This window comes from Polyergus mexicanus, unplaced genomic scaffold (assembly GCF_030449975.1).
Source record: "Polyergus mexicanus isolate NDT 795.1 unplaced genomic scaffold, iyPolMexi1.0 SCAF_7, whole genome shotgun sequence".
In the NCBI taxonomy this organism is placed as follows: Eukaryota; Metazoa; Arthropoda; class Insecta; order Hymenoptera; family Formicidae; genus Polyergus; species Polyergus mexicanus.
In genome coordinates, this window is record NW_027223327.1 from 1,223,250 (window position 1) to 1,240,219 (window position 16,970).

Here is a 16,970-nt window from a genome sequence, read left to right on the forward strand (position 1 = left end):
ACAATAATTAATATGGCATTGAAATTGTACGAAAAAGACTTGGACCTTCTCTCCTAGAATAATTGTCGTGTCAAAAGGATTAATGACTTACGTGTTACAACGACCTCGATGATTCTTGATGTCGCACCTTCGAGGCGGTATCAGAGAGATACCGGGCGCAAATCGGAACTCGCCATCACCCAAAGTCCACGGTTATCAACGGATGGCCCCGATCACTTCCGGAGCCGCTTCCTACGGCGATTTCATCTACGAGGGTGGGGCACGAATTTCTTCGGCGCGCGTATAAAAACGGCCGGGATACGATATCCGAGTGGATTGTATCGCTGCATTCGCACCTGTCGTTATACGATTGCAAGTGAATCGGTTACCTGATTTAATCGATCATGTCGAGTCGACTGTCAGCCACCCTCGTGTGGACGCTCATCCTCTTGACCATGTCGATCGACGTTGACGCGTGGCCATTGACATTTCGTCGTCGGGACGTCTTCGACAACGTCGTGGATGATCCTGACGGATTGATCGCTCATCTCCGAAATTTCGGCAGGTCCCTTTACGGGTTTCCTAACAACGAGACCGGACTGAGGGTGGCACAGTGGCATAAGGATATGGACGTGAATCCCGAGGAGTTGGGCGAGTACGTGGAAGGAGACATTCTATTTCCGCCGATCACCGGAAGAAGCGGCCTCGCTGCGGTCTCCGCTCGATGGCCCAATAGCATTATTCCCTTTGTCATCAGTCCTTATTTCAGTGAGTGAAAGAAGAGAGTTATCGATCCTTTTAACATTCCATGATATAAAACTCAGTATATTTTATATTATAAAGAGAAAGATTTACGTGATATTAAAATAATAATGATTTATTAACTAAAGATCAAAAATTTGATATTTTGACATTCGCGTCTGAATATCTTTTTTACTACCCACAAGTAATTCTTTCATTTTCCTTGTTTTTTTTTTGTTTTTTTTTTCTCCATGAAACTTACGTCGCACAGATGCACAGCAGCAAAAAATCATATACGACGCGATGGACGATTATCACAAGTACACATGTATCAGATTCAAGCCGTACACGGGCGAGGAAAGCGATTACGTCAGAATTACGGCCGGCAACAGCGGATGCTGGAGCAGCGTGGGCAGGATTGGTGGTCGCCAGGACGTGAATCTTCAGGTTCCTGGTTGTCTGACGCAAAAGGGCACCGTGATACATGAATTAATGCACGCTGTCGGCTTTTTGCACGAACACAGCAGATATGAGCGAGATGACTACGTGGACATTCTGTGGCAAAATATTTCGCCAGGTATAAGCTTTCGTGTTTTATTTAGACGCAACGAAGTTATCTGAAAAATATTATAATTTTTTAAATCAGTTTCTTCCATAAAAAAAAAAAAAAAAAAAATACGAATCAATTTTTTTTAAATAAAAATTTTATCGAAGCCTATTTCATACATCGATGCTACAATTGACTTTAAAGTTATCATGTACCTTATATCTTTATCATGTGCATTATGTATCTAGGTCACACGCATAATTTCAATAAGGCCCCGGCGAAGGTTACTAACGCTTTCGGTGTCGGTTACGATTATAGCAGCGTGATGCATTACTCGTCAACAGCCTTTTCCAAGAATAATCAATTAAAAACCATCGTACCCAAAGTAAGCACGAATCTACATATAATATATCATTGTTATAATAAGTATTCTCGTCTCTTTGTCTCGCTCTTCAGACACGTTATTATCGATCGATTAAAAAAAAAAAAAAAAAAAAAAACGCACACATTTTACGAATTCACGCGAATTGCATTGATTGTACATGTGTATGTCTATGCATGTATGTGTTTTTGCATGTCCATAGAATCTACCAAACGGTGGCATTTTGGATCTTATTGGCGGAATCTTCCAGAGTAATACCAGAGAGAAACTCGGTCAAAGGGAAGGTTTCAGTAAGAAGGACATTCTGAAGATCCGGAGAATGTACAAATGCGGTAGTAAAAGCGATGGCTTTTATAATACTTTTGTCGAAGATTATTAGCGCGTCTTTAATATAATATATAGAGAGACGGCTAAAAACGTTGCAGTCATTAGCAAGAAATTTCTAATTATCAATAGTCATTTGCATAAAAAGAAAAAGGAAAAAAAAATGCATCTAGTCTTACGTATAAAATACGCGATTTCGTAAAAAGGGAGATATCGATAAATGTATGCGTGCGTGCAATCAGTATTATTATTTGTTAACGTAGTCAGGCATAAGGCATAAATTATAATATTACGAATGTATCCACACATTCTCTTTAAGAGTTACATATTATATAATATATATATATATGATCACATAAATGAATTACCTGTAATATATATTTTCATGTAAAGTTTTCCAATCCCATTTTCGTTATCGACTTTCTTTGATCAATTATCGATCAAAGTTTCAATACAAAAGCAAGATTAAAAATTTCAAGTTGGGAATTTTTATTCGATAAGGAAAAACATGTTAGGTACGTATCTCAAGTTAACGATACATATTTCGAAAGACATGAGATAAAATAATTTCGCGATAAAATATTCTTTATTTGTACATTATTTTACGGAGCGATTCGTAAAAGAATACACCGCGGCAATGTACTATTTACAGTCACGAGGTCGCTTATTCTATCTATTGTCGGTGGAAATGCAGAGGAAATTTGCAATCAAAATGGTCTGCTTATTAAAAATTATCGCGATTAATGAATCTATTTGGCATGAAGATACACAATCTTCAATTAAAAAACTTACCATAAAACAAACTTAAACGTACGGTATACCAAATTAGTGTAGAATCAAATCTTTGTCAAAAATAGAATCAAATCATACAAATCCTATCATGTAACTACGAAAAGCTGTAACATTTCTTCTCATTGGCAAAAGAATTTTACACAAAAAAATTATCGTTCTAACAGATTGTTTAACATATAACTTACAAAAATAGCAAGATCCTATTAATCAATTGTCGAAATTTTACAAGAACGCCCGAAAAAAGATCTATATATTTGAAGCGTATGTTATTCTCATCTACGACGGGAGATTCGAAGAGAGCAAAAATTCAAAAGAGAGTAAACCACGACTAAGAAAACAACTGAAAAATTGGGATGTTTTTTTAAACTTCTTTACAATCTTGTTAAATTATTTGTGTTGTCTGGAACACGATATTTTACAAAATGGTAAGAATCGTTCGATTAAATCGTCTCAAATCAATCGATCCAAGTTTTCTTGATAAAGTCCGCCGCTCTTTCACCTGTAACATGTATTTATTTCTCGATGCACAAAGAGAAGGAGAATAGAAAATTTTAAAAAATAAAAGAATGCAGGAGTTACATACCGATCATAATCGCCGGCGCGTTTGTGTTGCCGGATGTCACCTTCGGCATAATACTCGTATCGGCCACCCTCACCCCTCGTACCCCTCTGACACGTAACTGATTATCGACCACGGCGAGAGGATCGTCCGGTGATCCCATCTTGCAGGATCCAGCTTGATGATTTTCAGGCGCAGTATCATGACGTATCGCGCATTCCCAGTAAGCGTCGCAGCCAAACTTAAGATGCTCGCAATTCTGCACGGGAGTTCGATCCAGCTCGAAACCGTATCTAAAAAGTATTTTTATAGCATGCACAATAAAAAAAAAAAAAAAAAAAAAAATTAAAATTGTTAAGTTACACTTTTTTAATAAGTTATTGTTTGAAAAATAAGGGAAATTTTATTTCTGAAAAGATATATATATATATATGTAATTTGAAAAATATATATAAAATGTAATGTTGTTAGAATCAAAAATGATAGAATTATGTAAAATATATGTTAAAAGAAATATTAACCCTTTTATTTGGAATTTCTTATTTCATAGAATAAATAACTGTTGTTTCACTGCTGAAAAGTGTTTTACTACATTTTTGTTTATATAAAAACAGATAAAAAAATGAAAGTTAATACCTCCTGAGTGCTTGGGTCTCCGATAACCTGATGCTGAACTTGATAGCTTCTACGAGAGCGGCCGCGTCGTCGGCATGAGTCAGATACTTGGGGTAGATCAGTGGCTTCGAGAGAGGATCGTTGTTTCGCAGGCGCAGATAACCACGGCTCTTCGGATGCAGAATCGTCGGGATGATGTAGATGCTGCGGTTCGACCCCTTCTTCTCACCCACCATACCGGTCTCCGCGCAATCGGCCAGATAACCGCCGAAGATCAGCTGAACGTCGGGATGATCCTCCCTCGGATCTGCATACTTGGTATTTATCATTGCTGTCACCTCGGATATTCCTAGATTAACGCAATGTCATAATAAGTGCCCCGTTTTTTTTTTTTTTTTTACAATTTGCCATTATTATATTAAAATTAATAATATTTTATCTCTCACGATATTAAGAAAATAATATCTTTACAACCGTTTATTATATTTACCTTAATAATCGTTGAACTCTCAACTGTCAATGAATCAATTTGCAATGATTTTTTAGAAACGAATAATTTACGATTCTCGTAGATCCGATAAATCACTAATCGATGAACGACATTTATTGATGCAAATCACGATTTGTAATTAATCACGTTTTCGGGCGTCGGTTTGAGAAATGTCGAATCGATCGAAATGCGATCAACGTCGTTTCTGCAATGCTTAACATTAATCCGAATCCGTTACCTTTACGTAATTTAATCGTCTGAATCGCGTAACTGCGGGCTGCATTCATCTAAGAGAGCTACGCTATTATATGCAACGTTTTCCCCGGGGCGTTTCGTGCGAGTCAACGAGAAGGGCGAGAGACACGATTTTAACACGAAGGAGTTCAGCTCCCCCTCTACCCCTTCCCCGAAAGGGGCTCGTTAAGAACCAACTTGGCTCGGGGCTATCGATCGTGCCGAATACCTTAAAAAGCGCTCTGGGCTGTGACCGAGCCGAGTCTCGTGAAAGGGATACGTTGTTGTACACGGATACGGCGAAATATTCGTATGGATATTTCCTGAACGATTTACTCGATCCAATTCCCGATCGGCAAAATTATGCGCGCTCGCAATTTATTATTACTTCCAACGATGCCTGTCTTCGATTATTAACGATCAAAAGAGATTTCGCGAGTGGAATGAGAAGTGGACGCTCCCCGCAATCGACGTTGCCTAATTGAGCCCATTAATTAAACGAATGCGCAAAAGACGGCCAATTTCGAAGAAACTTTCTCGCATATACCTCTTTTCCTTATTGTTTATCGATCGACATAATAAGGCAAATGTGTACTCTTATGGCCCGTACAACTTCTTTCACTGTTATTACCATGGTAATTTAGCTTTAATGAGAATATAAACGTAGATAATAATAATGACCATAAATGACGATCACTTTGGCAGATGAGTTGTTAATTTTAATTTATAGGATATTGATACACACACATAAATGCAGGATGTCATTGCTTATTTTTATAATTAGGCTCGTTGTAAAATAGCTGTTAATGTGTTGCTAATATTTTTACACATTAATTTCTCATCGAATTCATCGAATCATTGAATTGTAAAACAATGTCTGAGAGATGTAATTCAAATGTAATGAACGATACATATTATATAGAAGGTATGCAGAATAGCGGTACGAGAAATTATCGGATAATTCGCGTTGATGGATTGTAAGAGTAGAGTCACGACTGGGAGAGACGATGGACCGATTTTTAATCGGTCCGCGCAATTCGGATGACGTTAAATAGACCTGTCGACCGGGACAAGTCACGTAATCGCGGACCGACGAGAACGCGAACGTGACCATTGTGCAATATACTTTCACTGTTCGTGCACGATACCCATGAATTACCATGCCCCGAGATGCGCAACATCTTCGACACGGTAAGCAGGAAGCGGGAGAAGCTGGTCGGATTACCTTAACACGATCACATTGCCCGATCAATGAAATCGCGAGGTCTAGACCTCACAGTCGTTGCTCCATAAATGGGGATCGCGATCAGCGAATTTGTCGGTGTCTGCTTAGCGTTTCGTTAGGATTGCACGAAGGAAAGGATACTTGACATATATTGTACTTATGGGAGATACATCTTCTCTTTATTCCGTTTTATATATATCTTTCTATCGCGATCGAATAAATATTTAAGACAGCCTTACCTGTACCGGACATCAAACCATCCCTGAATAATAGATATTCCATAGCGGTCGCCCAATTAAGAGGTGTAGTATCGGTATCATTAATGGTGAAGGTCAATGTGTAGGCGACGTGGTTGTGAAGATTCTTGCCGACCCCCGGGAGATCGCGAACAACCGGTATACCCACCGCATTTAGCTCCTCTCGAGGTCCTATGCCGCTGTTTAAGAGGATTTGCGGCGAGTTTACGGCGCCTAAACATACGCGACAGGTGGTGGTTAATTTCAAAAATTTTAATAATATAATTCACGTTATAATTATCTAATTATTTTTTCTGTCCTTGGATAATATTTTGCAAACGTAGAAAAATAACATAAACGCCATTTCCATTTCTCTAATTAAAAACTCATGAAATTAATTTATCGGATAAGAATTTGTAATTAATTTTCTACGATTTAATTAATTATTTATTAATTTTTTAGAGACAAGATTTAATGACATATATTGCATTGTACGTATCTTCTATCTCTTTAGCATTATTTAATATTATTCCACTTTCTCTCAGAACGTCATCGACAGCGCGATTCGTATTGTTTAAGAGAAAACAAAAATGTGATTACGATCTTTTGAGACAAATTGCGAGAGAGGATGAATAATTAAAAATGATACATGTACTGTTTCCAAAAGCATGGATTTCTATATCTCTCTATATAAGCTTCAACGTGAAGAGAAACGTATTCGGTTCTCTCCGGCTTTTCTTCATGTCGGAATTAGGATAAGTCGAGCGAGGAACGTCCCAAAGGGACGACTCCCTTCGCTTGAATAGAAACGTTCCATTGACGTTGAGCTGCTCGTTTGTTGATTAATCGGAGAATTAATTACCTCCGCTCACGATCACCTCCTTCGCAACCGAGACGCGTTGGGTCTTCCCGTCGTGGACGAACTCAACGCCAATCGCCCTGTTGTTCTCGTCAAAGAGAATTCTCGTCACTGTCGAGTTCAGCATTATGTGGAGATTCGGACGATTTCGGGCAGGACGTAGGAAAGCCCGCGCCGTGGAAAGCCGCGAGCCATTTCTCGACGTGGTTTGAGCAATGGCAAATCCTGTGTGCGTCCGTCCATTCAGATCGACTGTGTCGTATCCTGGCAGATACAGAAAAGAATTTCCATCGAAAAATATATTATCTTTGAAAATTGTCAATTCCTTCTTATTTTTTAAGAAAAAAAAAAATATATATATATATAAAGATAATTCTACTATATAATTTCGCAATTGTATTCTTGATAAATTTTCATTGAGGCAAGATGCTCTTTGCGAGAAAACTGATCGATTCAGAAGTAGACGTACCTAATTCTTTTCCGGCCTCCAGGAGAGCAGAACTTAACGGCGGATGATAGGGAAATTGCATGACCGTCAGCGGTCCGCCGACACCGTGATAACCGTAATCCATGCTGTTCACTTGTTGATTATCCTCGCTTCTTATAAAATACGGAAGGACATCGCGATAGGACCATCCGACATTACCGAGCTTGGCCCAATCATCGTAATCTTTGCGCGATCCTCTCATATATGTCATTCCGTTCATGACGCTGGTACCACCGAGAACCTAAATAATTTCATATTCTGCGTTTAATATGGACTTTGAAATAATATATATAAAAAGATTTTGTATTAAATTATATATATATATATTATACAAATTATATTTAATAGAAAATTATATTTATTTGAATTAAATAATATTTAAATAATATTTAATGCGTTACGTACCTTCCCTCTAGGCCAATAACATTTTCTGCTCTCCTTGTTTAAGCAAGCTCCGTCTTCGCTCTCGGTAGAGTATCGCCAGTCAATATCGCTGCCGATGAAATTAAAGAAAAACGAGGGTATCTGAGTGCCCGTCGGCTCGTCTAATCCAGCTTCCAGCAGCAACACCGAGAATCTCGGTTCCTCCGATAATCTGGCCGCGACAGTCGCCCCCGCGCTACCGCCACCGATCACTACGAAATCGTACCTTGGAGAAAAGAAATTACCGAATATAAATTATATATTAAATATGCGTCGAGACGGATAAAATAATAAAGTTTTCAAAAAAAAAATATACACAATTTTTGCAGATTTCGCGAAATGTCCGTCCCTCACCTGACGTTTCGAAAGCGAGATTGTCGTGTCGCGGAAGATTACTCGGTTACGACGCGATTTTGCGGCGCATGCACGTTTACGAAAGACATGTTAATTAGCGGAATCGTGTTATTAAGCGATCTCTTTACCGTATGACTTAGAAACCGGGTTAGAGGGGCAGCAGCGAGCATTATCATCGTGTGGCGTAACGAGCATTTAGATGTATCCCTTTGCTTCCTTCGTATGTACACGCATCTGTCACATCCCTTTAAAATATGTGCAAACGAAGCAAGTTTGTTATTGAAATTAACGAACTACGCAACTCTAGCGCGCAAGTAACATTAAATTAAATTATTTCCTCTCGCCTAATAAATTTCCTTCTCCCCTTCATTAAGCGTGCAACAAAATTAATAATTGGGTCATTGTAATTAATAATATAATGAGCCATATATACATCTTGATATTTAATTACGCTGGTAAATATATACTTTATTTTTTATTTTTTTTTATTTTACTGAGCTAATGACGTTACATCATCAACGTTGGCAAATTTGATTGATTCTGCGTTTCATCGAGGCTCTGTGCGTTAGGAGACAGTGCAACCCTTTCCCATCTAGCCTCTGCCGGCATCTCGGGCGAAAGGTGGATTTCTCAGGAGGTTGCTCGCGGGACGCGATCGTATATGTTCTCTCAGCTTTGAATGCCACGGCGTGCCCATATCCGCGTATACATGCGCACGGGACAATGACATACTTTTACGAGCGAAACTCGATAGAACGATGTATAGAATTCTATGGTGCGTCTTGACGTTCCATTACTCTTCTCTCATCAGCTGATATACAGCTTCGGATCGATCGGACTCGATCTTTCCCTTGTAATCGCGTGTATCTTTTAAATTACATACGGTGGAAGATAAAAGTACCTCTCCCCCACCCCCCTCCCTCCCCCGGGAATTGAAGAATATAAATAATTAACAAGAACTTATTTTTCAAGTTTATTTTAATTTCGAATTCGATCAAATCAACTTTCAAGAATTTTTAAAAAGACGAGATAAAATCATCTCTCTCGCGTATTCAAAGTAACTGTGGCTGAAAGGAAAGGTAATCCTTTTGTGTGGGAGATTGGAATTACGAAATCGAGGGAGAAATGAATCCCCTCGCGTATCGCTAACGAATAATCCAAGTCAAGAGAAACGCGAGAAATTCATGTTTAATTATTGGTCTAGCAATAATCGCAACAACGCTTGACGTTGATGAGATAATTCGTAATAATTGTTAAGCATGTGTACTCGACCAAAGTGCATGTATCGTTATGCTTCGTATGTCGGATTACTGTCAAAGAGCGCGCTTAATAGAGATTTAGCGGTAGTTATTCGAGCTGGTAATGATTATTAAAAGATATCGATATACATAGATTCTATTGGAAAAATTATACTCTCTCGAATATCCAAATATATTAAACCCCTTAATGTGAAATGTGATGCAAGTAAAAGAGCTTATTTTCTCTTCTTTTTTTATTTAAAATTTTTTATTCGCCAACAAGCGAATATCCTCACATTTTTCGCGCCTTTAATAAAAAATATATATTTTACGTCTTATATCTTACTTTACTTCATTAGATAGAAATCTTATATAATTATAGATTCTATTGGAAAAATTATACTCTCTCGAATATCCAAATATATTAAACCCCTTAATGTGAAATGTGATGCAAGTAAAAGAGATTATTTTCTCTTCTTTTTTTATTTAAAATTTTTTATTCGCCAACAAGCGAATATCCTCACATTTTTCGCGCCTTTAATAAAAAATATATATTTTACGTCTTATATCTTACTTTACTTCATTAGATAGAAATCTTATATAATTATAGATTCTATGGGAAAAATTATAATCTTTTGAATATCCAGATATATTAAATCCCTTAATGTGAAATGTGATACAGGTAAAATGTTACATCAGTTTGTCTTTTATATCGCTACCACTTTTAACTTTAATTCGTAAAAATTACGGAATGCTTAAGAGTACGTATGTACAAATAAACAGTGTTTCTCATATATGCATGTGAATTTATCAAAATGCCAAGTGACTCAGGTCCGTTTAATCGCTGGCAGTAACGTATGTAAAGATAGATCAAGAGTCACGAACGCTTAATTGAAAACCCGTAATCAAACCTGTTTTCATCTCCGATAAACGAGTTTTTGTACGCATAGGTAGACCTTGCGTTCCATACTTTTGTTTTTTTGTTTTTCCCCTTTTCGTTAAAACCATCACGGTTTAACACGTATCTCGCGCGCGATACGACAATAAATGTAAAACGTATTAAATGACGAAACGTAATTAAAAAAAATTTAGTTTTATCATTTGAATGTAAAAATTACGAGGGATGTGTGTACATAATCAAAGGTTAAAAAATATATATCGATAGAAAGGGAAAACCTCTTGTACATTCGATTTAAAACGTACGCAGGTTGATCAAATTTTATTTCTCACGTATACCATATGTCTTGTATCTTATCTATAGATTTTTATATTTTCTCTCATTAGAGAAATTGCAGCGGCGCGTTTTCGAGAAGCTTCCCGTATATAAAAGTTGCTCCTTTCGCGTGTCAGTGCACGCGATGGTACGCGTCGATGCGACGACCAGATGTGACGCAACAAGAGACGCATTGGAACAATGGTCCCGCGGTATTACGTACATACGTGCGTACATACAATGATTTCACAGGATAGAGACGTGCATGGATGCTCATTTCCGAGTGACGAGGTAAAGAAGAGAGGAGCGCCAGACTCCGGTTTCCTATGATATTACGTCAACGACCATGTGTGCCCGTATGTACAGACCGTATTTAGGATTCGGCGTGGAATGAGAGCTTCCCGCGGATGCGTTCTTGCGTATCGCGGAAGAAATCTCTCTCGTCGATAAGTGGATGAGGAGATCCCAGGAGAATGAGGAGAATCGTAAAAGAGACGACGTGTCATTATCTTCAATGTACAGATGTACACGATGTACATCGTAGCCTTACATTTGCGCGAGATAAGAATATACTTGGTCGATTCACCCTCGTATCTCTCGACCTCGGTGAAGTAATTAGACAATACGAAACGAGGAAACACTGCCTTGCGAGTTTCTAAATCCGTCATATTATCCGGGATAATCGTAGATAACTGTGATAGAAGCGGGCAAATTGACAGCAGCGGATATACACGTAATTTAACGAGTTGATTCGTGAATTTTTTCAACGAACGACGGTCGAGGGATTAAATTTAGATTGAGATCTAATTTTAGACGAGTCATTTTATTAGAAAAGCGCGCGCATGCTCGCCACATACGATACATATATTACGATGTATTATTATATATCTCTCATGTCTCGACGCGTGAGTATACTCGTTATCGCGCAATCGCCAAAAGAAATCACCTTAAGGTGGGGTCCTCGATCCATTCTCTTTCTAATTTACCCGTGACCTATTTATTCGATTTCAAAAATCACTTCGTTCGTACGATGGCCTCCTTTATTAGTCGCATTACTTACCTCGCATTGGCATTGTTCCGCGTTGCAGGTCTGTTACACGGGTCCTCCAGATCGCACTGGCTGCGTAAAAAGACCTCGAGTAATCCCATGAAGAGCATAAATGACGTTCCACCGCATGTCGAGGCTAATGTGGGTCCTACGGACGGAGTTAACGGGCAGTTGCAACTCATCTGGAACATAGACCACTTATTCGTTTTCTTGCGTACAAGTGACGATTTCATAGAGAAATTAATTCTGTTGCATCTCTCGCTTTAAAGTAACGCGAATCACTTTGATGGGGGATTTAATTGCAATCTTTTTCAAATATAATTTTTTTTTTAATCGCATTAATAGATATTGATGAGAAAAGAATTATTTTTATCAAATCATTGAGAATTTTAATTCCGACGATTTGGCAGCACTAGATCTTATATATTCGATTATTCGCATTCATTTACGCGTATATTATTTTACTTACGTAAAATATATTAGATAATTCAAAAATTAAAATAATTAATAATTTTTATTCGAGTTAACGATAATTATTCAGCGCTAACAATTATTGGCGCATTCTTCTTCCTATTATCAGTTTCAATGTTTCGAATAGTTGGAATACGTAGCTGTTAACTTGAATATGAGGATAATATTTCTCCATTCAGCGAGGAAGTTAAAGCATATAAACAATATTTCTCGAGCAGTCATGCACCGATGCATCTACATCGACCGTTTATCTTCGATCCAGCCGACTATGAACCAAGCTTCGCTCCGAAGTGGAAAACAAAAACTTGAACAAGAGTGAGAGTGCGCATACCTGGCCGTCGTCATCGTCCTAACGAACGTGTAATGGCCCCGTAATAGAGTATGTTCAGTTGTAAATTCATTCAGCTCTATCGGCGCGATTCAAAACCAACGTGAGCGATTCCTCACGATGCCACGTGCTTTCTATAACGCAACCACTGCGTCCCTTGAATGCACGCTCTCTATGTGTGTGTGTGTGTATACCGGTGAAACTCTTTTTTTTTACGTCGCTTTTGTTTCCTCTTCCGACATCTCTCACAGTCGGATGCGTAATCGCGTGAGGTGTAACGGGCCGAATATCTGCGAGAATGAAGCGTGACGATGTACGGATGCACGCGGATGCTCCAATTTTCGGCGAAGAAATGATGAAAGATTTTTGCGTGAAAAAAGAAACTGCAATATCTTCCTTTTATTGAGAAGAAGGGGTTTAGATATCAAGATCGATAGCATTGTAAATATAATTTAACGGTCGCGATAAGATTTACGACATTCGAAAGATATACAAGGAAATGACATATTTGTTGTATTAAAAAAAAATATATATATATATATATACTTATACTCTTTTTTTTAATTCATAAGCTCATAAACTAAAGAAAATAACGAAAAATAATTGATTGATTGAAAGAAAATAAGTTTTCTTGGCCGAGATTAATAAATTATGCCTCCCTCTTTCTCGAGTTTGCGATACAATTTAATCGATTTCTTAATGAGACGCAATCTTTATCAGAAACTAGATCCAAAGTGGATCTTATATGACATAACACGATGAAGAGGTAAAGAAACACAGAAAAAGAAGATGTAAAATAGCGTGACTTTCGTAATCGATGGCGAGACACGCGGTTCTCGGTCAGTGAACGTAACGGTGTTAAGGCTGAAGGAGCGTACACATTCGCGAGAAGCGTGTAATCGCAGGCGAATATTCGCGCCTCTGCGATTATATTAAAGTATCGTAAAGTGTCAACCGCAGTAACTAAAGGTAATAAACAAAGTTCGCGAAAAGAGGAAGCTGATTTTACGATTTATTTACAGTGAGAGAAATCAAAATATTAAAAAAAAAAAAAAAAAAATTGACGCCAGTGAGTTTATAGATGTTTTATACATATGTCTGTGTAAGAAGTTTTCCTCTTTTTTTTTTCCCCCCGAAAAATCACGGTATAATTTTGTAATATAAGATTCTCAACAAGATACACAGATCCACACATTTGATCGGACTTTTATTTATTACATACGCGGACGCGAGACGTTAATAGACCTCTCGATTAATTCGCGCAGCGTCCTAGTTCGCTTGGATATCTTTCGCCCAAAATGGAAAATCGCTGTGTAGAAGGCATTTTCGATTATCTGGAGTAATGGAAATATAATTTTGCGCAATTTCATCGTCATTCGTGCGTTGATCACGGAGAAATTGTTCATTCGTCGCAATTCAAGCAATTCTAAAACACATCTCGTTTCTCATTTTACGCGAATTATCGCAATATTCAAATGTACAGTAACAATACAAGTCTCTCTCTCTCTCTCTTTTTTCTTTCAGAATTTGTAATTGAAGTTTGACGACTGTCATCGGTTTAATTTCTTTAAGATTTATAAAAATTTTCATCTCCGAAATTGCGATGAGCAATTTGTGCAGTCCGTAATGTTATATTTACGATTTATACGCTGCAGTTTTTTTCCAACGTGAGATTATGTTTTAATGAGATGTTGCATGTATGTGTTAAGTGAGATATTTTTAATTATTATCTGTTGAAATGTGTTACACGCGATGTCGTGCCGCATGTAAATCACGTAAGCCTTGTAACAGTTTACAGATCGATCGTAATAATGATGATTTGCACGAAAATGTTATATAGTGTGACACGAGGGTGTTTATCGGAATTTATGTAACTTGAAAGAAACTTATTACCGGCATCTTTTTTTTAACAAGGCAATATTATCGCCAAGTATCATTTCCCGCAAAATTGAATCGATTCGTCGGCACGCTTCTCGATTCTCGGGCGCGAAAATGTAGATATTACACGCCACGTTAAATGTTTCCTCAACATGCTTTCCTGAGTCAGTTTCTTCCATTTCGTTATTCTCATTTGTATCACACATATATGTATATTTTATATTTCGGCGGATATCCTCGATGTTATGGAGTTTTTAAGTATGACATTACGCAATATACGATGGTCTCAATTGACATGTTTAACTCTCTCTTTCTCTCTTTCTCTTTTCAAGATAATTTTAATTTTTATATAATTACTTTTCTCAAAATAAATTGACAAATTTCACTACCATTCAATATAAGACAGAAGGTTATTTTCTTCTACATACATATATATCTGCTTGATTGCTTTTTGATGAATGTTATTGTAAGAGAAAATATTGTAAAATATTTAAAGCTCGTATTGTGAACGATCGTGCTTCGTGGAATGTTTTTTTCTCTAAAGAATTTTATTCGTTTTGTTGGATATTAATCTATCATTTCCACATTTATACGTGTTACGACGATTACAACTTCTTTTTACAATATTTCATTATTAATCACAAATTTAAAAATTATAATAAAATTTACGTTTTATCCCGATAAATAGAAATATGAAAGAGAGATATTTAGTTTATTATTTAAAAATTGTTAAAGGAAAATATCAATAGAATACTTACTGTCAATATTATCTCGCTATTGCATTTTGTTTTATATAATTTCCCGATATAATCTTTAAAAATACGATGTTGTTTATCATTCAAGAATCCCGGAAGTGATATATCTTGCCGATAAACTTGAGAGACAAGCTATATCGCATATTTGACGAGAGGGAGAGACACAATATGTAATAAGACGGTTGTAACTTTTCAAGGGAAAGGTGGATTGATAGCTTAATGCCAAGGTATACTCTAGTAAATTAATCCCCATAACCCGACAATGATTCGTCCTTTATTCGAAAGGACTCTATAATTAATTAAAATACATTGCGATCCATTTTGCAATAGCAGAAACATATCGAGCATATCAGTACATATCAAGTACATAAACGCGATTTAAATATGCATTCATTTTATCATTAGTATAAATATTGCAACTGAGATATTTTATTCATTTTATCATTAGTATAAATATCAATAGTAAATCTGCATAATATCTATATAAATATATATATATTGTAATAAAAAAAACAAATACGAATATATACATCACGTTCCTCTCTTCGATCGTCAGATGCTCGTCGACTGAATCATTATCAGAAATTTTTTACATTTCTTATATTAAATAAGAGAAGATAATCGTATAATTAAAATAATTAAATAATTATATTAACTTGGAAAAAATTAAAATTGTATTTACTTGGAAGAATTTTTAATTTTTCGTCATAAAGAATTTTTCCTATAAATATTAATTGAAATTGACGATTTCTCTATATCCTTTCTTGAATATAATAATATTAGAAAAAATAAAAATAATCGACTAATTAATCTTTATTAATAATTAACGCGAATAATATTCATAAAGATGTAGCTCACGCGCATCAATCGTTTTCGGTTTCATGATCGTGAAATATCATTTTCTACAGCATCGAAATTTCGATCTGTTTACCAAATATATACTGGTTTCTCGGGACAGCTAGTGCATCGACGCGAATAAAAAAAATAAAAAAAAAAAATAAAAAAAACTTACCTTTCAAGAATGGTCACCCTGTATCCTTCGAAAGATAATTGCTCGACTGGAGAACCCGCAGAACACACAGAGCGCGAAAAGGATGCGACGAGAGATAGAGAACTGGTAGCTCGCCGTACCGCGATCAACGGCCAACTAGACTGGTACCATTCCCCATCGCCGTGGTAATATTCGACAACTTCCACCACTTTCCTGCCCCGTCTCTCTTCTGCTTCGTAGAAACTTGTACAAGCAGTTTCGGAAACTTACGTGGCGATTTAATTCAATCACTCATGTCAGAGATTTCATGACGAGCGGTGAAAACGAGAGGCAATAATTAAATGATTAAATACTCTTAAAGATGTTTTGGCGAGGGAATTACTCGATATTTATTATTATTTTAACAAGCTTACATACTCTAAAAGGGAGAAATATCTATTAAATTCATACAATATACACAATACAGAGAGGGTAAAAATCGAAATATTCAATAAAAGATATAAATGTAAAATCTGAAATCTCAATTAATCTGTTTATAACGCGATTAAAACGTAATAGAAATATATTATGGTATATACATTTATTCCCTCGCGAACAATGGCTTATCAAAATGCGTAAAATATTTCGCCATCATTGTATTATTTTTTGCTGATCGCATTCCTGAGTTGATAATCGTGAAAGAATTTTGGCTTTTACAGAAATGATCTTGCTCCGGGGAAAGGAAGAGGAAATACAACGATATAAAGAGGCAATAAAAAGCATTCATGCGCTCAAACAGAACGAAATCATTTCCCATCACGA

The 16,970-nt window shown here is 36.7% G+C and overlaps 2 protein-coding genes across 2 annotated transcripts; one reads left to right on the plus strand and one right to left on the minus strand.

Annotated features, from left to right (window-relative positions):
• Positions 1 to 295: 295 nt before the first annotated feature.
• LOC138934814 (hatching enzyme 1.2) lies at positions 296 to 2,068 on the plus strand. Its single transcript, XM_070298909.1, has 4 exons — positions 296 to 747; positions 992 to 1,297; positions 1,516 to 1,652; positions 1,852 to 2,068. Exons 1-4 carry the CDS (start codon positions 384 to 386, stop codon positions 2,026 to 2,028), a joined length of 984 nt encoding a protein of 327 aa, XP_070155010.1. The 5' UTR covers positions 296 to 383; the 3' UTR covers positions 2,029 to 2,068.
• Positions 2,069 to 2,928: 860 nt separating this feature from the next.
• Positions 2,929 to 16,286, minus strand: LOC138934660 (glucose dehydrogenase [FAD, quinone]). The gene is made up of 9 exons (XM_070298638.1): positions 16,191 to 16,286; positions 11,759 to 11,928; positions 7,876 to 8,119; positions 7,453 to 7,711; positions 6,987 to 7,247; positions 6,128 to 6,358; positions 3,961 to 4,288; positions 3,349 to 3,617; positions 2,929 to 3,264 (listed from the first exon to the last, which is right to left on the minus strand). The coding sequence occupies exons 2-9, from the start codon at positions 11,926 to 11,928 to the stop codon at positions 3,221 to 3,223; spliced, it is 1,806 nt and encodes a 601-aa protein (XP_070154739.1). The 5' UTR covers positions 16,191 to 16,286; the 3' UTR covers positions 2,929 to 3,220.
• Between the last annotated feature and the right edge of the window lie 684 nt (positions 16,287 to 16,970).

Excerpts from the sequence above, each read along its gene's own strand:
- LOC138934814 (XM_070298909.1), top strand. The coding sequence starts at position 384 with ATGTCGAGTCGACTGTCAGCCACCCTCGTGTGGACGCTCATCCTCTTG. Across the intron at positions 748-991 it reads TGTCATCAGTCCTTATTTCA|ATGCACAGCAGCAAAAAATC; the intron begins GTGAGTGAAAGA and ends TACGTCGCACAG. Across the intron at positions 1,653-1,851 it reads TAAAAACCATCGTACCCAAA|AATCTACCAAACGGTGGCAT; the intron begins GTAAGCACGAAT and ends GCATGTCCATAG.
- LOC138934660 (XM_070298638.1), bottom strand. The coding sequence starts at position 11,928 with ATGAGTTGCAACTGCCCGTTAACTCCGTCCGTAGGACCCACATTAGCC. Across the intron at positions 6,359-6,986 it reads GGAGGTGATCGTGAGCGGAG|GCGCCGTAAACTCGCCGCAA; the intron begins GTAATTAATTCT and ends GCGTATGTTTAG. Across the intron at positions 3,618-3,960 it reads GAGACCCAAGCACTCAGGAG|ATACGGTTTCGAGCTGGATC; the intron begins GTATTAACTTTC and ends AATACTTTTTAG.